This window comes from Penicillium brevicompactum (genome assembly GCF_028827555.1).
Source record: "Penicillium brevicompactum strain IBT 35665 chromosome Unknown utg000005l_segment0_segment0, whole genome shotgun sequence".
In the NCBI taxonomy this organism is placed as follows: domain Eukaryota; kingdom Fungi; phylum Ascomycota; class Eurotiomycetes; order Eurotiales; family Aspergillaceae; genus Penicillium; species Penicillium brevicompactum.
Genome location: NW_026623208.1, coordinates 5,873,589 through 5,891,225, shown reverse-complemented (window position 1 = coordinate 5,891,225; position 17,637 = coordinate 5,873,589). Strand labels below are relative to the sequence as shown.

The 17,637-nt window shown below is 50.5% G+C and overlaps 9 protein-coding genes across 9 annotated transcripts; 5 read left to right on the top strand and 4 right to left on the bottom strand.

The window, feature by feature from the left end:
- Positions 1 to 200: 200 nt before the first annotated feature.
- Positions 201 to 2,081, top strand: N7506_008117 (CocE/NonD family hydrolase; the record flags this gene model as incomplete). Its single annotated transcript, XM_056957410.1, has 3 exons — positions 201 to 394; positions 444 to 1,937; positions 1,994 to 2,081. 3 exons carry the CDS (start codon positions 201 to 203, stop codon positions 2,079 to 2,081), a joined length of 1,776 nt encoding a protein of 591 aa, XP_056811744.1.
- A 496-nt stretch (positions 2,082 to 2,577) lies between these two features.
- N7506_008116 (cupin domain-containing protein) lies at positions 2,578 to 3,156 on the top strand (the record flags this gene model as incomplete). Its single annotated transcript, XM_056957409.1, has 1 exon — positions 2,578 to 3,156. The coding sequence occupies one exon, from the start codon at positions 2,578 to 2,580 to the stop codon at positions 3,154 to 3,156; it is 579 nt and encodes a 192-aa protein (XP_056811743.1).
- Positions 3,157 to 3,488: 332 nt separating this feature from the next.
- Positions 3,489 to 3,864, bottom strand: N7506_008115 (uncharacterized protein; the record flags this gene model as incomplete). Its single annotated transcript, XM_056957408.1, has 2 exons — positions 3,489 to 3,569; positions 3,616 to 3,864. The coding sequence occupies 2 exons, from the start codon at positions 3,862 to 3,864 to the stop codon at positions 3,489 to 3,491; spliced, it is 330 nt and encodes a 109-aa protein (XP_056811742.1).
- A 214-nt stretch (positions 3,865 to 4,078) lies between these two features.
- On the top strand, positions 4,079 to 5,662 carry N7506_008114 (uncharacterized protein; the record flags this gene model as incomplete). Its single annotated transcript, XM_056957407.1, has 5 exons — positions 4,079 to 4,468; positions 4,517 to 5,007; positions 5,056 to 5,142; positions 5,189 to 5,304; positions 5,352 to 5,662. The coding sequence occupies 5 exons, from the start codon at positions 4,079 to 4,081 to the stop codon at positions 5,660 to 5,662; spliced, it is 1,395 nt and encodes a 464-aa protein (XP_056811741.1).
- A 275-nt stretch (positions 5,663 to 5,937) lies between these two features.
- Positions 5,938 to 7,583, bottom strand: N7506_008113 (uncharacterized protein; the record flags this gene model as incomplete). Its single annotated transcript, XM_056957406.1, has 4 exons — positions 5,938 to 6,061; positions 6,109 to 6,705; positions 6,758 to 7,521; positions 7,581 to 7,583. The coding sequence occupies 4 exons, from the start codon at positions 7,581 to 7,583 to the stop codon at positions 5,938 to 5,940; spliced, it is 1,488 nt and encodes a 495-aa protein (XP_056811740.1).
- A 1,482-nt stretch (positions 7,584 to 9,065) lies between these two features.
- On the top strand, positions 9,066 to 10,385 carry N7506_008112 (E1 ubiquitin-activating protein AOS1; the record flags this gene model as incomplete). The annotated part of the gene is made up of 4 exons (XM_056957405.1): positions 9,066 to 9,102; positions 9,155 to 9,212; positions 9,258 to 9,444; positions 9,498 to 10,385. 4 exons carry the CDS (start codon positions 9,066 to 9,068, stop codon positions 10,383 to 10,385), a joined length of 1,170 nt encoding a protein of 389 aa, XP_056811739.1.
- A 442-nt stretch (positions 10,386 to 10,827) lies between these two features.
- On the bottom strand, positions 10,828 to 12,440 carry N7506_008111 (Ytp1 family protein; the record flags this gene model as incomplete). The annotated part of the gene is made up of 5 exons (XM_056957404.1): positions 10,828 to 11,084; positions 11,140 to 11,269; positions 11,332 to 12,162; positions 12,210 to 12,287; positions 12,336 to 12,440. The coding sequence occupies 5 exons, from the start codon at positions 12,438 to 12,440 to the stop codon at positions 10,828 to 10,830; spliced, it is 1,401 nt and encodes a 466-aa protein (XP_056811738.1).
- Positions 12,441 to 12,844: 404 nt separating this feature from the next.
- Positions 12,845 to 13,214, top strand: N7506_008110 (SWI5/SAE3 family protein; the record flags this gene model as incomplete). The annotated part of the gene is made up of 3 exons (XM_056957403.1): positions 12,845 to 12,871; positions 12,916 to 13,001; positions 13,055 to 13,214. 3 exons carry the CDS (start codon positions 12,845 to 12,847, stop codon positions 13,212 to 13,214), a joined length of 273 nt encoding a protein of 90 aa, XP_056811737.1.
- Positions 13,215 to 13,556: 342 nt separating this feature from the next.
- On the bottom strand, positions 13,557 to 17,540 carry mdr1 (ABC multidrug transporter Mdr1; the record flags this gene model as incomplete). The annotated part of the gene is made up of 1 exon (XM_056957402.1): positions 13,557 to 17,540. One exon carries the CDS (start codon positions 17,538 to 17,540, stop codon positions 13,557 to 13,559), a length of 3,984 nt encoding a protein of 1,327 aa, XP_056811736.1.
- Positions 17,541 to 17,637: the final 97 nt, after the last annotated feature.

Genomic DNA, 17,637 nt, shown 5'->3' with positions numbered 1-17,637 from the left:
TGGGTCCTCGGCTTTCGGTCTGCGCGTTTAGTCCTACAACTCTCGGATGTCCATTTCGGCTCCACATCTGCGGAGATGGGCTCGGAGTTAACCCCGATGATATTTATGCTTCCTTGTTCTTCTTGTGATCAGAAACAGTTGCTGAATTTATTTCATTCATTTGCAATAATCAACACTTGTATTCTCGAAGGTCGGTCAAAATGCCGAACCAAATCAAGGACATCACCACCCGCGACGAGACATCTTTCTCCTACATATTTGAGCAAAACGTGACTATTGCACTCAAAGACCAGTCTGGTCTCGTCAGATGCAATGTCTATCGTCCCAAGTCTTCCGAAAAAGTGCCTGTTCTCGTCACTTACGGCCCATATGGTAAAGATATAAGCTACGAAGCGTATGTAGCCCACTCCATGAGAAAGGATGCAAAAATTGACATGTATTAGTTTCCACCCACAGAGCTTCAGCGAAGTAAATCCCGAACAGCGCTCTGAGCACTCAGCTTGGGAAACTCCCGACCCAAAGTTCTGGACCAGCAATGGATATGCAGTTGTACGCGCCGACGAGCGTGGCACAGGTCAATCCGTCGGCAAGCTTGACACGATGTCTCGAGGAACCAGTGAAGCGTTCTTCGATGTCGTAGAATGGGCTGCAGAGCAATCCTGGTCAAGTGGGAAAGTCGGTCTCCTTGGAATCAGCTACTTTGCAGGCAGTCAATGGCGCGTGGCTGCACGTCAGCCCAAAGGGTTATCTTGCATCGTTCCCTGGGAAGGCATGTCAGATTACTATCGAGATCGATGCCGACATGGTGGAATTCTCTCAAACAAGTTTATCAAATTTTGGTGGGATCGCCAGGTCGTGAGCAACCAGTATGGTCTTGCTGGTCGTGCAGCTCGCAACTGGGGCCCCGATACCATTGAAGGGGATCTGTCTGCTGAAGAGCTTGTGGAAAACCGTCAAGACCAGACCGTTGATAACTTGGACAACAAGTTTCGGGATGATTCTTACTATGCATCCAAGGAGTACAGCATGTCTGATATTAAGGTGCCGCTGCTCTCTGTCGCCAACTGGGGCGGTATTCTCCTGCATCTCCGTGGAAATGTCGAGGGATACACACATGCAGGATCAGACCTGAAGTATCTGCGTTTCATCACAGGAAGACATGACCTTCCCTTCTACTACAAGGAGGAGGTTGAACTACAACGCAGTTTCCTCGACGCCTTCTTGAAGGGAGATGACCGTGCAGGCTGGGCAGACGGAACAGCCACCAAGGTTGATATGGTTCTACGCAAAGGTGACGTGGGGCACAACAACGCCGAAGGCGAGAGGACCTTCCCACGTCGACAGGAGATGGAGTGGCCTATTGCTCGTACCCAGTACACCAAGTACTTCCTGACATCGCAAAACGAGCTTGTGACCACTTCGCCCTCTGAATCACGTTCCACTAAGATCTCCTACCAAGCACTGGGAAACCTTGATGATCCCCAGCTGGTGCAATTCACCACTGCCGCCTTCGAAGCCGAGACTGAGATCACCGGACACATCGTTGCTCATCTGAACGTATCAATGAGCGCAAACGCCGGGGCCCCAACGCCACAGGACATCGATTTGTTCGTTACAATGCGGTACATCTCTCCCGCTGGAAAGGAGGTTTTCTACACCGGAACAGCTGGAGATCCTGTTCCGTTGTGCAAGGGCTGGCTGCGCGTTTCCATGAGACAAGTTGATCATGAAAGCCCACGCAACCGTCCCTGGCTTCCTCACCGCAACTATTATTCCACTGATGCTCGTCCTGTGATTCCTGGTGAGGTTTATGCGGTTGACGTGGAGATTTGGCCGACGAATGTTGTGGTCGAAAAGGGAGGGAAGATCGTGCTCGAGATCAGCAGTGGGGATACACAGGGCAGTGGGATTTTCCAACATAACTCGCCTGTTGATCGGTAAGTCCCTCACACTACTACTTAAGTGTTTCTCAAGATATACTAATTTTTGTCAGGTCCACTGAGCGCTTCCAAGGTCAAAATCATATTCACTTCGGCATTGCAGAGAACTACGTTACTCTGCCGATCATTCCATCTGTTTGAGCAATTTTGAAGTAGCTGCTATATAGATCCTAGCTCCCAATAAATTCACAATGTGATAATTTACCTCTTTTCTTCCAAGTTTTGCTTCCAATTCTATCTTTTCAAATCCAGAACAGGGACATAACTCAAAAAGGCCGACGGTGGCGTCTTAGGATTGAAGTGGTAGTCTATGTAACCGCCAAGGACTTCCAAATCCAATTGTGAGGAAGCACACAGAGACCTCAGGAGTATCTTACACTGCCAAATTGACCTTGAAAATGACATTGCCCTGCTAGGTATGCATCCCCATTTTCACACGGACCCGAGGAAGTCCAAAATTGGAGAACCTACCAGCCGATGTGGACAAGGTCGTCCCGAAGAGGGGCCCGGAGGAAATCTATAGATGCCGGCCATAATATTTACCCAAGTATCAAAGACCGCATGTTTCGAACAATTATAATTAAAGCCTTCTCAAACATTTGAATACTCTCTCTCTCTCTCTCTCTCAATCACCAAAATGACCGACAAAACCCCCAAAAACATCCGTCCTCTCAACCGCTTCATCACAACCCACGATGAAGCCGGCAAAGCCATATTCTCCTCAACCCTACCCGAAACAATGCCGGTACAGAAGATAGGAGATGGAGCAGACTTCAGTCTAGCCTATACAACTTCTGAATTTCCCGCTCAGCTGAGCGACGAGACCGACGTGACCAACTACCAAAGCTACCTGTCTAGCCCACCGGGTATCGTCGTGTCAGGCGGCACGGTGTGTCGAATCGTGGACATGCAGCCTGGTGCAACAAGTCCAATGCACCGAACTGTCTCGTTGGATTATGGTGTTGTACTGGAGGGTGAAGTTGAGCTTGTGTTGGATTCTGGTGAAGTGAGGCTGCTTAAGAGAGGGGATGTTGCTGTGCAGCGTGGAACCAACCATGCTTGGCGTAATGTTACGCCCGATGTTCTTGTTGATGGTGTTAGCGTTCCTCAATGGGCCCGCATGATGTATGTGCTTCAGCCGTCTAGTGAGATTTTGGTGGAGGGGAAGCCTTTGAAGGAGGTTGTTGATGGCATCGGTGTCAGAAGTAGTACTTGAGTGTCGTGTTTGGACGGAGATATAGGTCAATGAATCAAAGACTCACAAAGATATTGTATTTTCCCCCATTTCAATGGCTTCTGTGGAGAGTTTGTTGCAAGACACCTAGATATCATCAAGAATCGTAGAATGGTTTTTGGTCTTATGGTTGAAGCAAGCCTTGTAAAACTGCAAAGAAACATGCTGTATACGTTGCGGGTTCTACATTCTACACCACTTATACAAACAAGTGAGGCTACATTTTGAATGACAGACGCGCGAAACATTCAGATAATTGATTGACTAGATCCTTCTTTGTGTCATGGTTTCCACGTCGACAACCTTGGAACAGTCTACCACTCTCCTCCAACATCATAATGAAATATCTTGTCATTGACTCTGCCGCCGGTGAATCTCCAAAGCCTAGAGACTGCCTTTACGTTGTTAGACCTGAAAATCTCGGCAATAGGGTATACATACCGCATTCAACCAGACCCCATGCAGCATCACTTGGATAAACACCATCTCCCCCGGATTGCTTCCACCAGGTCTCTCCTCGAATGACAAGTTGCGATTTGTAGGACGATACGCTGGTATACGACGATGGTGTGTCGGCCATTCGACAGACTGTGGCGGTGTTTCACGTTCGTTCACAGCATCGCTGCCACTGTGGTGGACTTCGTAGTCGGCGAGCAAAGAGATGGTCTGAGTGGTAGTAGTAGTCGACATTATTAGAGACCAACATAAACGTATGAATGCAAACATCCAGGACTTGAGGACCGGAAGATCATTCTCAAATGACACTTGCCCTCCCCCGGATTTGAGCTTGGCGTATGTCCACATCGCCCCCCACATCCCGAAGTATTGACACGATCTTGGAGAAGTCATTTACTTATCCCATTATCTTGCGCGCTGTTTCTCATTCACATTGTCTACTAGAATCATGGATCTCTCTCGGATCCTTGCCGCGAATATTGACGGCCGAACCCAAAATACTCGTTATCGCCAATCCCAATTTCAAAAACTTCAATCAACGCTCGTGGCGCATATCGCCGATATTCAAGATGCTATCCTTTCGGATTCAGGCCATACTCGAGCCGAAGTGCGCGCGGAGATTGTACTCGCGTTGCAAGAGCTTCGAGCACATTACTCTGGCTTGAGTCTAGAGAAAGATCTCCAGGTCGAGTATCGAATTGCGCGCGGCAAGGATAATCCAGATGGGACACGCGGTGTTGGTATAGTTTACATTGTGCCGAGCCCTCACACACTTTTCTACTCGGCTATGTCCGCGCTAAGTGCAGCACTGGCAGCGGGGAACTGTATCGTCATTGAGGTTTGTTTGGAAGAATCACCCAGCTTGTATCCATACTAAAGCCATCAGCTACCTCAAACTACCGGCATGCTTCCAGCACTGCTCCGAAATATTTTGCCCGAAGCATTGGATCAAGACACATTCGCCATCACGTCGCAAAAGCCAGACGCATCGTTCCTGGCCAAGGCCCTGGTGGTCGTGCAGACCGGCGGAAGCTATCCAGGCCTTGTTTCACCCTCGGACTTGAGAGTGGTCGCCATTGTGGACCGTACGGGCGACGTGGCTCAAGCAGCGCAGGAAATGGTCGCAGCGCGATTTGCACTGGGTGGTCGCTCGCCATACAGCCCCGATGTGGTATTCGTGCACGAGTTCGCGATGAAACCCTTCGTGGAAGCGGTGATCACACACGCATCCAAGTACCTCGCCGGCGAAAATGGGGCGGCGAGGTCTCTCACCCGAAGATCTAGCCGATCTATCCTAATGGAGGCTGTAAAGAAGGATCGGAGTGCCCGGGTCTTGGTATCGGGGAGTAATTGGGGAGTTGTGGAAGTCCAAGATCGGTGAGTTCTTTTGCAGATCGTTCTGTCGAGCCACACTGACTAGCGAAGCCAATCACCACTTCTGAAGAAGAAGATAGAAGAGAAAATACTTCTGGTCCATCCGGTGACCAGTCTGGATGATGCAATTGATACCAAGTCAGTTTGGCCGTGCCTTGAGAAATGATGAAGCTGACGATCTTAGCACCGAAACACTGGCAGCAACTTATGCCTTTGCTGCACCATCTTCAGCCAAGTATCTCACGCAGTTCATCGATGCCCATATATCATGGGTAAATCATGCTCCGAGCCACATGCTCAGTAAGTACATGTACCATGCAGCTTGAGGGCAAGCTAACATAAGATAGTCGGACCTGCACTCCCTCGAAACACACCACCTACTCAGACTCGCTATACAAAGAGCCAGTTTGAGGTTCCACGTCCACAGTTGATAACCCCGGTCTCAAGCTCCGTGGACACGATTCTCGGTGGTACAAGCAAAGCCGATCAGTTGTGGAGGGATGCCATTGCACCACTGCCATCGACAAAGCAGAGGCCTGGATTTAAGATCGGGTTCTTCGAGCAAGGGATCATTACAGGTGGATTGATCACGCTTGGTTCCCTGGTTGCAACAGTATCCACGGTGGGGTATTATGTCTGGATTTTGGTCAGGGGTTGAATGTTCTAGGGTTAGCGAGAGATTGATAGGCGACCACGTCATGTAGAAACGGGGAGCAAATTGTACAAGTTGTCATAGCATTGCCCATTGAACTCCAGGTAGCTGCCTAGATAATCTAACAAAAGAAAGGCTTGCTTCATCTGAAAAGAAAGCTCGTGTCATCACTCGTGTCATCGTGAGTCTAGCAAATGCTAGAGAATAGTCTGGATCAACATGACCCAGGCCCAGAGAGATAAAAGTTGAATTATGGACCGGAAAAAAGAAAGACAGCAGGGCTAGCGAGCCGCGATGCTGGGGAAGAACCGCGGGCCTGCATACCCATGTGCAATGATACTCTGGATATCAATGCTTCCTTCAGGGCGGGGACTCCAAAGCTTGATCAAGATAAAACGACCGGATCTATAGAATTATTAGTAGTGATATAAAGATGACTCAAATATACATACGGCGGCGGATCAAACTTGATCGTGACCATGCTTTTCTCGTGTTCGATGAAGAAACGTGCATGTGGTTTCAAGACCTCAGGGGAAGGATTCGTGCGCGCGGGTGGGTTTGACTCAATATTGGTTGGTTCATGGCGAGAATTGGGGTCGGAAAACCGGCCAAAGGCGCCTCGCCGTTGATTTTGAAAGGCCCGACGGCGGAGATAATTCATGTCTTCCTCGTCGCTGGGTTCCTCATCGGTATCCGAGTGGAAGCTTTCAGCGGGTTCATCTTGCGCATCAAACTCCAGTGAAGTATCTTGTTCATTTTCGGAGTACATCTGATTCTCAGTGTTCTCGTCGTAGTCGGTGGTAACACGGAACTGGGCCTGTGGATCATCCGAGGTGTTTGTGATCTGTTGAAAGTGGTGGCTCATGAGGACTGTGCGCTCGCTGTTAGGAGGAGGTGGTCGATACCCGCTGAGGTATTCCTGTGAAGGTAGCATGCCACTCCGACGGTTTCGGCGACGCCATCGAGGAGAGTATTGGATGTGGTTTTGGGCTGTGCGAGCGAGGAGCTCATCGGAAGACATGGCGACGAAGACCATCCCTTCTTGATATCTAGTACTCTTTATTAGTGGGGGCCTCCCCGAAAATCGAGGAAGGTACATACGGAGCATCAAAGCCTCCGCACTGAGAGGGTGCTCTGATGACGATCTTGTTCAAACAAAAGGGAGCTTCATCTCTGTGGCAAAGCACCAGGTTGCAGCGATTTTCCTTGGTGGAGTAGAAGCTTGGGTTGTTGTCCAAAACATTCTCCGGGCGGGAGGATGCTCCGTCAGGTTGGTTGTAGTTAGCTCCGTCGCAGCTGGATATCTCCATCTTTAATTCCCCCGGCTTGACTTGCCCGTACATTCCATAGTTGAACCCTTTAAAGCCCTCGCGGTTATCGTCGGTATCCAGTTTTCTCCGCTTCTGGCGACCGTGTTCATCGCGGCCGGACTGACCAGACGGAGGCATAATGGACGGTGACCGGGATGCGTCCGGGCTCGGGGCTAGAGTGGCTAAGCTGGCTAGATTTGACCGGGGAGCAGTCCGGCGGCGATGAGGATCCGTGGATATTAGACCGTGGAGATCTAGGTCAATTTGGTGAATGTCCCGGAATAGCTGCTCTGCGGGGCCCGATAACTCAGACTGGAGTTGTTGGATCTGGCGATCCACCGCAGCGCGGGCTTGTTCAAAGCTGCGAGCCCGATCGAGGTCGTGCTCGGCAATTTCTTGATTTAATGTGGCCAGGGCACGGCTGAGCTGAAAGGGGTTGTAGGCACCAGTGCGGGTCCGTTCAGAGACCAGGTTGCGGAGATGTTGGAGGGGGAGAATGTCAGGCCGTTCGCTGGTACGAGGGATGCGGGAAGGAGGGTAATCATGATTCCCTGACTGTAAAGAATAAAGAGAGTTAGAAACCAAAAGCCAGGTACCTGAGCTGAGACACAAACCATCGTTTGAGGGGGAGTAGCGATTGATGGGCACTCCGGCAGAAGTGCGGATGTGCAAAGTGAAGGTCACATAGAATACCAAAAAAGGTCAGGAGAGGCAAGGCAACACGACCTCTAACACACGTGATAGTCGATTATATCATCGTTCATCTTCCCATTTCTTCTTGGATTCTGGCTCTTTTATCATGTTCTTTTCTCCTTCGTGTTCAGTGTCTCACTGCTGCGTCACCTTGCAAAAAATAGACATCATCTGAAGATCGTCTCACTATCTCAAGCATAAGCAACCTGGCTCACGACCCATTCTCACCCAAGCCATATATCTATCAAACATGAATTTGACTTGAAAACTTTGCAGAAGGGCTTTTTCCTACGTCCATCTTTATACTACAGGAACAGTCTCGCATGAACAGCATCTTAAACGCCGGTCCATGTGGAATATGCGGAAAATGTTACCGACCTCATCATTGGTAACAAACACCCGAGTTTCGTTGACTTCTAATCAGACGAAGAACTCCTTGTTCCTTGTGTCTATTATTTGAATCGGTTGGATCGGATCGGATGGCTTCCAACGACTCATCAAGGTACTTGAGTCCTACCAAAGGGTCGGTGGTGGAGCCATGGACTAAGTTGAACGACCTTGGGAGTCCGTCAGGGACCCCTCTATATATTCCGTCGTTTGGAATATCGTTATCTCGTTCAACCCTCTCGGCATGAGTAGTCTTTGTATGATGTACAGCAATATGTCCAACTGGGGACCCTCCGGCCAAGCCAAAGGGATCTTGTGAAAGCCGTCTACGCCCACGACCCAGATGGCACGTAAGAATCCAAATCCCCAAGACCTGGTGAGGCTTCTAGGCTTCTCGGGGTCCCAGTATTCCAGTGTCCCAGTGGGCCTGTCAAAACATTGGGCCCTAGATCGCTAACCAGGTGGCGTATGAAAGATCCTGGAAGCGAGTTGAATTGGCCTTCCTGGCTCATACATTGACCTTCATCAGCTGAGCGTGAGCACATGACAACGAGCATTATATCGGTGTATCAGTGAAAATTAAGATGAAATTGAAGAGAAGGGACTTCTTTGAAGAGCATACCATGATTGCTCCTTCAGCATCGGGGTAATTGCACTTTCTTCGGGCGTAGTCATGGTCGCTCCTGAATCGGGAGATTCATCCATGAATAGATTGGTGATTGATTAATGGCACAGCTTCTATGAGCAGCTAGTTCAAATATATGCTGCAAGTCGAAATGTTAAGCAGTCAGTGCAATGAATGGAAGAGAGTGAATATAGCTCCAAATAATTAGTACACACCGCCTGGCAGAAGTGATGCAGACCCACCAGACCCACTTGCTAGCTGCCGAGTCACATGACCTTGAATCGGCATTGCGTCGTTTGTCTCAATCTCCCTTGCCCTTAGCAATACCCCCAACTCGTCCCAGCGCGAAGCAATATCTTACCTCACACTGATCCAAGAGGGTGAAAAAGTCACCATGGAGCCACAGGAGAATGCGCAGTCTATCAGCGCCGGTAGGTCTTGTCATTGAGCTACCGGTGACTTGGTTCCGGCTAACATTTCTAGATGAAATCGCGCTTTATGACCGACAAATCCGGCTGTGGGGAGTGCAAGCACAAGAAAAGTGAGCATTTCATTGCAATCCAAGTGTTTCACTAACAGTGCCCAGGATTCGATCCGCAAACATCCTTCTCATTACCGCGAAAGCACTTGCAAATGAAGTCGCCAAGAACCTCGTACTGGCCGGTATTGGCTCGCTCACCATCATCGACCACCAAGACGTCACAGAAGAAGACCTGGGTGCGCAATTCTTTGTCGCCGAGGCACAGAATGAGGGAGATGTGATCGGAAAGAATGTCAGTCTCCCAGTCCGGCCCAACTCTGGCACGAACATCCTAACAAGTCGCAGCGCGCAGAAGTTGCAGGGCCTCAGATTCGCAAGATGAACCCGCGCGTCAAGCTCAATATCGACACATCCGACGTGAAAACCAAACAACCCGAGTTCTTCGCTCAATTCGATATCACAATCGCAACTGAACTTGACTTCGTCACCAATACAACCATTAACGCCGCCTGTCGATTGGCCAACAAGCCCTTCTACGCAGCCGGACTCCATGGTTTCTACGGATACGCATTCGCCGATCTTATCAGCCACGACTTCGTGATCGAGCGCAGCAAGTCCAACCTGAACGCCGGTACTCAAGAGACGCAAACACGCAGCATCGTCAGCAAAAGCACCAAGACAGAAAACGATAAGATCATCGAGCTAGTCACAAAGCGCGAAGTCTACTCCCCCCTCATCCTCGCGAACACCTCGCCCCTCCCAGAAGAATACACTCGTCTTCCGCGCCGGCGCAAACAAGTCACCCCACTCCTCAGCTGTCTGCGCGCATTATGGGAATTTGAGAAATTGCTTGGGCACCGACCAACCTTTACACATGAAGACCTGGAGCTATTCACGAAATTATCACGGGACCGACACCAAGAATTGAAATTAGAGCCTCTGATGCTCGATTCCGTGTTCTTGCGAACTTTCCTACAGAACTTGGGCAGCGAGCTGAGTCCCGTCGCGGCGTTCCTTGGTGGCTCACTGGCACAGGATGTTATCAATGTGCTGTCAGCCAGAGAGCAGCCCTTACAGAACATTTTGCTCTTCGATGGGGAGAAAATGGTTGGCCCGATCTATCCGCTTCACCCTTTCTTCCCTGAAGATCTGGCAGGCGCTGAGATGGGTGCTGTTCCTCCAGTGAGAAACCCAGTTACAGTTCCTGTGACTGGAGTTGTGGACTTGGAGTAAGATGGTTTCTTGGAAATTTAAGCGTGAATGGTGTTTTTATTGTCACGAATCTCCTTTGGTTCCACTAGATGTCGGTCTGTACATTACAATACGCAGCCAGTTTATCATGTCTGATTTCTGGTGTCATTTCAGTACGGCGTTTCCCTGAGTCTTTCTACCTCGTATCTGTAAACGTACTGAATTCACCTCGCCCCGCGCATCAGCGGGGCTTGTAGACGTGTCCGCTGATGACAGTGATTGTGTTTAATATGGATGCCCTGCTTACTCTTCCGTTTAGGCAGGTAGTATATGACTATGTGCAATGTTTAAGGTTGTGCAAGTAGATGAACAATTAATGCTTACTCCGTACATTCAAGAAAACTATTCCCGGCCTAGCCTAAACGCCATCGAAGAAAATGCATGACGAACTTTCATGTGTAAATACTCGCTTTTGGCTTTGTGCTTAGCGATGAGACTCATCCTTTCCGAGCTCTTCATCGCTGTCCTTTCGTGGTCCCATAGAGGGGCCTTCCTCGTCATCGGAGATCAGCCCATGCAGCTCGAAAGCCTCTGCATCCTGAATCTGCTGCGATGTGGAGCGGGTGTGGCCATTTGTGTTGGGGCCTCGGTTGAGAGAAGTGTATCTGGGGCCGTTCTGGTCCGTAGACTCGGAGTTGGGCCAAGCGTGGACGGCGTAAATGTGAAGAAGCACGTTGACAACTGGCAGAGGATTAGTGGGATATACGACGTGCGCGTGGGGTAAGTTTGAACATACACAGGAAGACAACGAAGGCAACGCTGTACAGAATCAAGACGTAAGAAACGTGCATGATGCCAGCATTGTTCAACATGACCATCTGCTCCTCGGTGGCACCCAAGAAGAGGAAACCAGAAGCGTACAGCAACTGCGGAAGTCAGTATTTTGTTCAACCACACAGGGAACAGAACGGAAGGGAACGGAACATACAAAGGGTGTCAGATATTGGAAGCTGTTTGGCTCAGATAGAGCAGGCTTGTCCTTCAACACAAATGAGATTTCGATGACGCGAACGAGACCAGCACCCATGAGGGTGTAACCGAAGATTGAGTGAACCATAGTACTGATCATTAGCTCCTGGGTGTGAGCCGACATGGCGTACCCAGTGAGCATGATAACGATGGCAGGAATGAGGTTACGCTTGGGGCGACCGCTGCGACTGCGACTAAGCCACATGCCGAGCAAACCAGCTGCCCACCAGACAATGCCCATGGTAGTATGCTGCAGATCATTGTGAACCCACGGTCCACCCCAGCGGTGCTCAGTGAAAGTGTTGACGCAACCCCACGCAGCAATGACCAAAGAGTCAAAGAATTCCTGACTGCGACCGGTCTTACGTAGCCAGAACTGGCCAACGAGCAGCAAGATTGTCAGGCAGATACCATATCCGATAAACGCAGAGCCCATGATGAAGTGAGCAAGACATTGTCCAAGATGATCGTCGCGACAGAATCCCAGCGCAGCAATGCCACCGAACAGCATCTGCGCCCAGCTGACAACTGGCATAATCTTTCCGACGATACCGTGCGCGAGAACGAAAATCCACCGAATGCGTGCCTGTCCCGCCTTCTCAAGATGCAATTTGAGGTATGCGCCCAGCACAATCTGTGCGACGAGCATGAGCATCAACCAGTTGGCGAACGAAGCGTGAAGATTCTTGTCGAATTGGCGACCTTTATGAGCGTGACCGAGGAAATAAGCCAGAACCGCAATGACAGTGCCGACAACCTGGACCGGGACGTGCCAGCGGGAACGAACGATCTGGAAAACATTAGATTTTGACAAGGCGAAGTGTTGAAGAAACATACGCCAAAGACCATTCCTACGGGGAAGATGATACCAAAGGCCAGTCCCATGAGGATCATATGGGTCCAGAGCGTGCCATCCTGTGCGAGTTAGCAGGCGAATACTTCATGTGGGACGCGATCACCTACGATGGGATCCTTGGAGATGGATTCGCCCTGGGGAACGGCTTCATGGCCACCGTGGGCTAGAGCCGTGGCAGTGAGACCTGCCCAAACGAGGCTTCGGAGATTCATGTTTGGGGGAGTTGAAAGGAGAAGCCTTGGAACTTGGAAGAGAACGGGTGCGGGTACAGTTGTTATCAGCCCAATCCGGAGCATCCGATTATGCGGGACCGCGTATACTCAGTCCACCGGTGCCTCCAGGGGTTCTTTGCCAAGAGATGAGTCGATCTCAATTTCTGCCTTGACTATAGAAGAACGCAGAAAATAGTCATCGCAACTGAGCAGGAATCGGTTGCACAACTTGACCTTTCCAAGGTTACTGGAAGATTGGCGTCGATTATTCAGCGAGAACCGTGATTGGCCACTTCAGTTCCATATACAATGGGTGCAGCGGACATGGACTCTTCCACACCTCTACTTGTACTTCGAGCACTGAGTACCGAGTACCGAGTACTGAATTCACCAGTACTTTCAACATGGACCAAGCAAAAGAGAAGAAAATGGTAAGCAAGGCCAAATTCAATAATGTTCTCACTAACGACAACAGTCTACCCTCCGCTCCACAATTACAAGTCTAGAGGCACAGCAAACACAGCTCGAAGCTGAACTCGCATCCACAACCTCTCAGCTGAAGTGAGTGCGGTCTGAAGAGAAGAGGCACTCCGAAATCAAAGCTGACCCATCAGGAATGATCCTGCTACTACGGTGCAGCGCCACATCGATCTCTTGCACGAGTACAACGAGATCAAAGATGTTGGCCAGGGATTGATGGGCATTATTGCAGATGCGCGTGGCTTGAGGCAAGTGGATGTGGAGAAAGAGTTTGGGGCTAGCGAGAAGGACTAGTTGTGATGTTGAATGATCGCCATGAGGATCTTTTCACAGTTGGAAAAGGTGTGCTCTAAGCAGAATGCCGAAATCACGAGTTACGAATTACTACGAATTACGAAGCGCAAGTCTGGCATTGAATAAAATATTTGTATTTTGAAAATTTACATTACTCCAATATGATTTTTGGTGTCAGGTATTGATGGATATCCAATCCAAATTGTAGAAGCAAACAAATTCTCCAACGCCATGTTCTATCCCGAGTGGACATGATGAGAGGTAAGCTGATTAGACATTGAGGGAAGATGGTAGAGATAAAGATGAAATACAAAGGGGTATTTTTGCAAGAAAAAAAGGTTATCAGTTCTTTCCAAGAGACTGGAGGTTGACCAGCTCATAGTAACGGCCCTTGTTGCGCAGCAGCTCGGTGTGAGTACCGCTCTCAACAATCTTGCCCTGATCAAAGACATAGATGATATCGGCCTTTTGGATAGTCGACAGACGATGAGCAACAGCGATAGTGGTACGACCACGGGCAGCAGCATCCAGAGCGGCCTGAACGACCTTCTCGGATTCGGAGTCCAAGGCGGAAGTCGCCTCGTCCAGAAGGAGGATCTTGGGGTTACGCAGAAGAGCGCGGGCAATAGCGACACGCTGCTTTTGGCCACCTGACAACATACCACCCTTGCTTCCGACGACTGTGTTGAAGCCCTCAGGAAGGGACATGATGAAGTCATAGATGTTGGCGTCCTTGCATGCCTTGACGAGCTCTTCTTCAGAGGGGTCGTCATTAGGGGTACCAAGAAGGATGTTCTCCTTGATGGTTCCCTGGTAAAGAGTAGGTTCTTGGCTGACAAGGGCAATGTGGCTGCGGTATGAGTTGACGTTCAAGTCGGTGATGTTCTGGCCATCAACGAAAATACCGCCGGAGAGGGAGTCGTAGAAGCGCTCAAGAAGGGCAATGGTGGTACTCTTTCCGCAACCACTGGGTCCGACGAGCGCGATGTACTGGCCCTTCTTGACAGAAAGGTCCAGTCCACGGAGAACTGGTTGCTCAGGGCGGGATGGGTAACGGAAGTGAACGTCCTTGAACTCAATGTTTCCGTCGCAGTGGGCAAGGTTCTCGCCTTCGTTGGACCAGGTGTCGATGGTGGGGCGGCGCTCAAAGAGCTTGAGGAACTCGGCGGCGGCGTTCTTGGCCTTGCCCATATCCGGGCTGAAGGAAAAGACTGTGCCGGCGGATTGAGCACCAAAGAGAATTTCACTGAAGCAGACGAAGAAGCGGAAGGTGTCGTACTCGCCGTGGCCGAGGAGGGTACCTCCATACCAGAAGCCCAGGGCAACACAGAAGAAAACCAGGGCCTGGGAAGCAGCGTACAAAATGGATGACTTGACCACGGAGATCAAACTTGCGCGGCCTTGAACATCAAGCTGAGCGTGATAGATGGACCAAACGTCTTCCTCGCGGGTCAGTGAAGCAACGGTGCGAATAGCGGATGTAGCCTCGCACGCGTAGCTAGCGGAGCCCTCATAGGCAGCCTTGGAGCGAGCCTGGAAGGCGGCAAGCATGTAGAAGCGATAGAAACCACAGCCGAGAAGGACGGGGATGACGGAGATACAGACGAGAGCGAGCTTCCATCCAAATGCGAGAGAGATCACCATGGCAGCAATCAGAGTGGTAGAGCACATCAGGATTGTTCCGAGGGTCTGGCCACTGATACCAGATAAGTGCTTAGTTTCGGTAGACAGGAAAGAAGTCAGAGCGCCTGTGCTGTTCTCCTCGCGATCGAAAAAGTCGATATCTTGACGGAGCATGACACGGAAAGCCTTGCTGCGAGCTTTGCGAATCAAACGCTCGGAGGTATAAGCAAAGGTGATACCGTGGATAGAGAAAGTAATGAACTGAGCGATTCCAACGACCAAGAACATAAGAGACCAGAAGTTAGCATCTGACCGCAGCTTACCCCACATCGACTCTGGTAGAGACAGCGCACTAATGGCCTTGGAGTACAAGAAAGCCTGGGTAGGTTGACCACAGCCAGCAAGGACAGAGAAGCAGAGACCAAGGACCATGAACTTCCAATCTTCCTTGTTGAACGAACCGATGAATCGGATCAAAGTGAGAAGGGAATATTTGTTGCTGGCTTCCGCGGTCTTCTTTGACAGAACGACACTTGAGACCGACTTGCGGGAATCCAAGCGCCGCATATCAGGGTCGGCATCACCCTTGGCCAGAGTCGATCCACTTTCAATGGACTTGACGCGGGCGATGTGGGACTTGGTCATTTGTTCAGCACTATCCTCGTCCTCGTCGTCACCCTGGATAGCGTCGGCCTCCTTCGCTTCGTTGATACGCTGGGCTTCAACGAGCTTGTAGTAAGGTCCGTCGTGCTCAGTCAAGTCATCATGAGTACCCTGTTCGACGATTTGACCGTTGACGAAAACAACGATGTTGTGAGCGGTCTTGATGGTTGAAAGACGGTGAGCAATGACGATGGTTGTACGGCCCTCAGCAGCACGGTCAAGCGCTGCCTGGACAACACCCTCTGACTTGGTATCCAGAGCAGAGGTAGCTTCATCGAGGAGTAGAATCTTGGGGTCGCTGACAACAGCGCGGGCGATAGCAATACGTTGCTTCTGACCACCGGAGAGGAGGAAACCACGCTGTCCAACATTGGTCTCGTAACCTTCTGGAAGGGCAGACACAAACTCGTGAGCGTTGGCCATCTTGGCAGCATTCTCAACAAGCTCTTTGATCTTCTCCTCGGACTCGTTCTCGAAGCGTGTTCCAATCAGACCGTGACTAATGTTCTTGAAAATGGATGTGCCGAACAAGACAGGCTCTTGGCTGACCAGAGAGATCTGCTGGCGCAACCAACGGAGGTTGAGAGTCTGGATGTCATGACCATCCAAAAAGACTTGTCCACCGACAGGGAGGTAGAAGCGCTCGACCAGGCCAACGACAGTACTTTTTCCAGATCCTGAGGGACCGACCAGCGCAGTGGTCTTTCCAGCAGGCATGGCGAGTGAGACATTTTCCATGATAGTCACTTCAGGGCGGGAGGGGTAGATGTGCTTAACATTCTTGAACTCGATGTGGCCCTCAACGTGATCCAGAATGATACCCTCGGTGGAAGTGGGGTCCAGAGGAGATTCACGGTCGATGGTAGCGAAGATCTTGGCAGCTGCTGCAACGGCGTTGGTGAAAGCTTGGCCGTTCGGGGTGACGTTGCCCAGGGCGAAAGATCCAATGAGAATGGCCATAAGAATAGTCAGGACATGACCAACGTCGACCTTGTGCTGCACCAAGAAGCGAGAACCCATCCAGAATCCCAGTCCGTAATTCAAAAACATGATACCGAACATGCCGCCAACCATGACGCCAAGAGCCATTTGCAAACGCATGCCCCAGCGCTCGGCCCTGGCTAAATGCACCTCATACTGCTGAGCAAGCTTCTCCTGTGTACCAAAGGCAGTGGCATTGCGAATCGAACTGATCACTTCCTCTGCGACTGTACCACCAGCACCGTAGCTCTCCAGTGAGAGCTTACTGAACTTGACGATAAAGCTCGAGCCTCCGCCCATGATGACGACCAGCGCAACGATGGTGGAGGTACAGATACCGGCAAGAGGGGCATATTTGATGTAAGCCACGATGAACGCGGTGACGAAAGTGGCAAGAGCAGTCAAAGTCAGCCCAACCTTCTCGGAGACACCGTCCTGGATGAGGTTGGTGTCAGCAGTGATGCGGGTTGTGACCTCACCAGCACCGAGTTTGTCGAAGTAGGCAATGTTCTGACGCAGGATAGCTTGGAGGTAATTCTCGCGAATCTTTTGCGTGACGTGTTCACCGGTGTAGATGAAACCGATGGTACTGATATAGACAGTGACGAACTCGCCGATACCGAGGTAGACAAAGTAGAGCACGTTCTTCGTGAGGTCATGGTAATAGGCATCGTAGCTGATTGTTTTTTGGATGATATTTTGGAACGAAGTGGCCAGCGAACCGAAGAGAATAGTGAAAAGAGGCAATGCGGCACCTGCCGCCATAGCACAGAGAGCACTGACCACAAGGATCAGAATATCCATATGGGAGGCATATCGGTACAGGCCGAAGAATGAAACGGGCCTGGGAGGGGCATCCAGCTGCTTCTTCAGAATGTCTCTTTCGTGTGGTGGCAGGTGGGCATAGAGTGCGTCCTCCTCGTCCGGAATGGATGTCTTGGTTTCATGATCCTTGGCGGTCGATGTAGAGGTCGAGTCAGATTCGAGCTTTGCCTTCTCAGCGAGTTGAGGCTCCTCCACGATCTTCTCGACAGCTGTCACCTCCTCTGGTTGTTGCATGTTGAAGATGGAGTCCCACTGTGGATCTCTACTCCATAGAGATTAGTTTAGAAGATGATGGCCTGCGATCTTTGGAATGAAAGCAGAACGAAAAGTG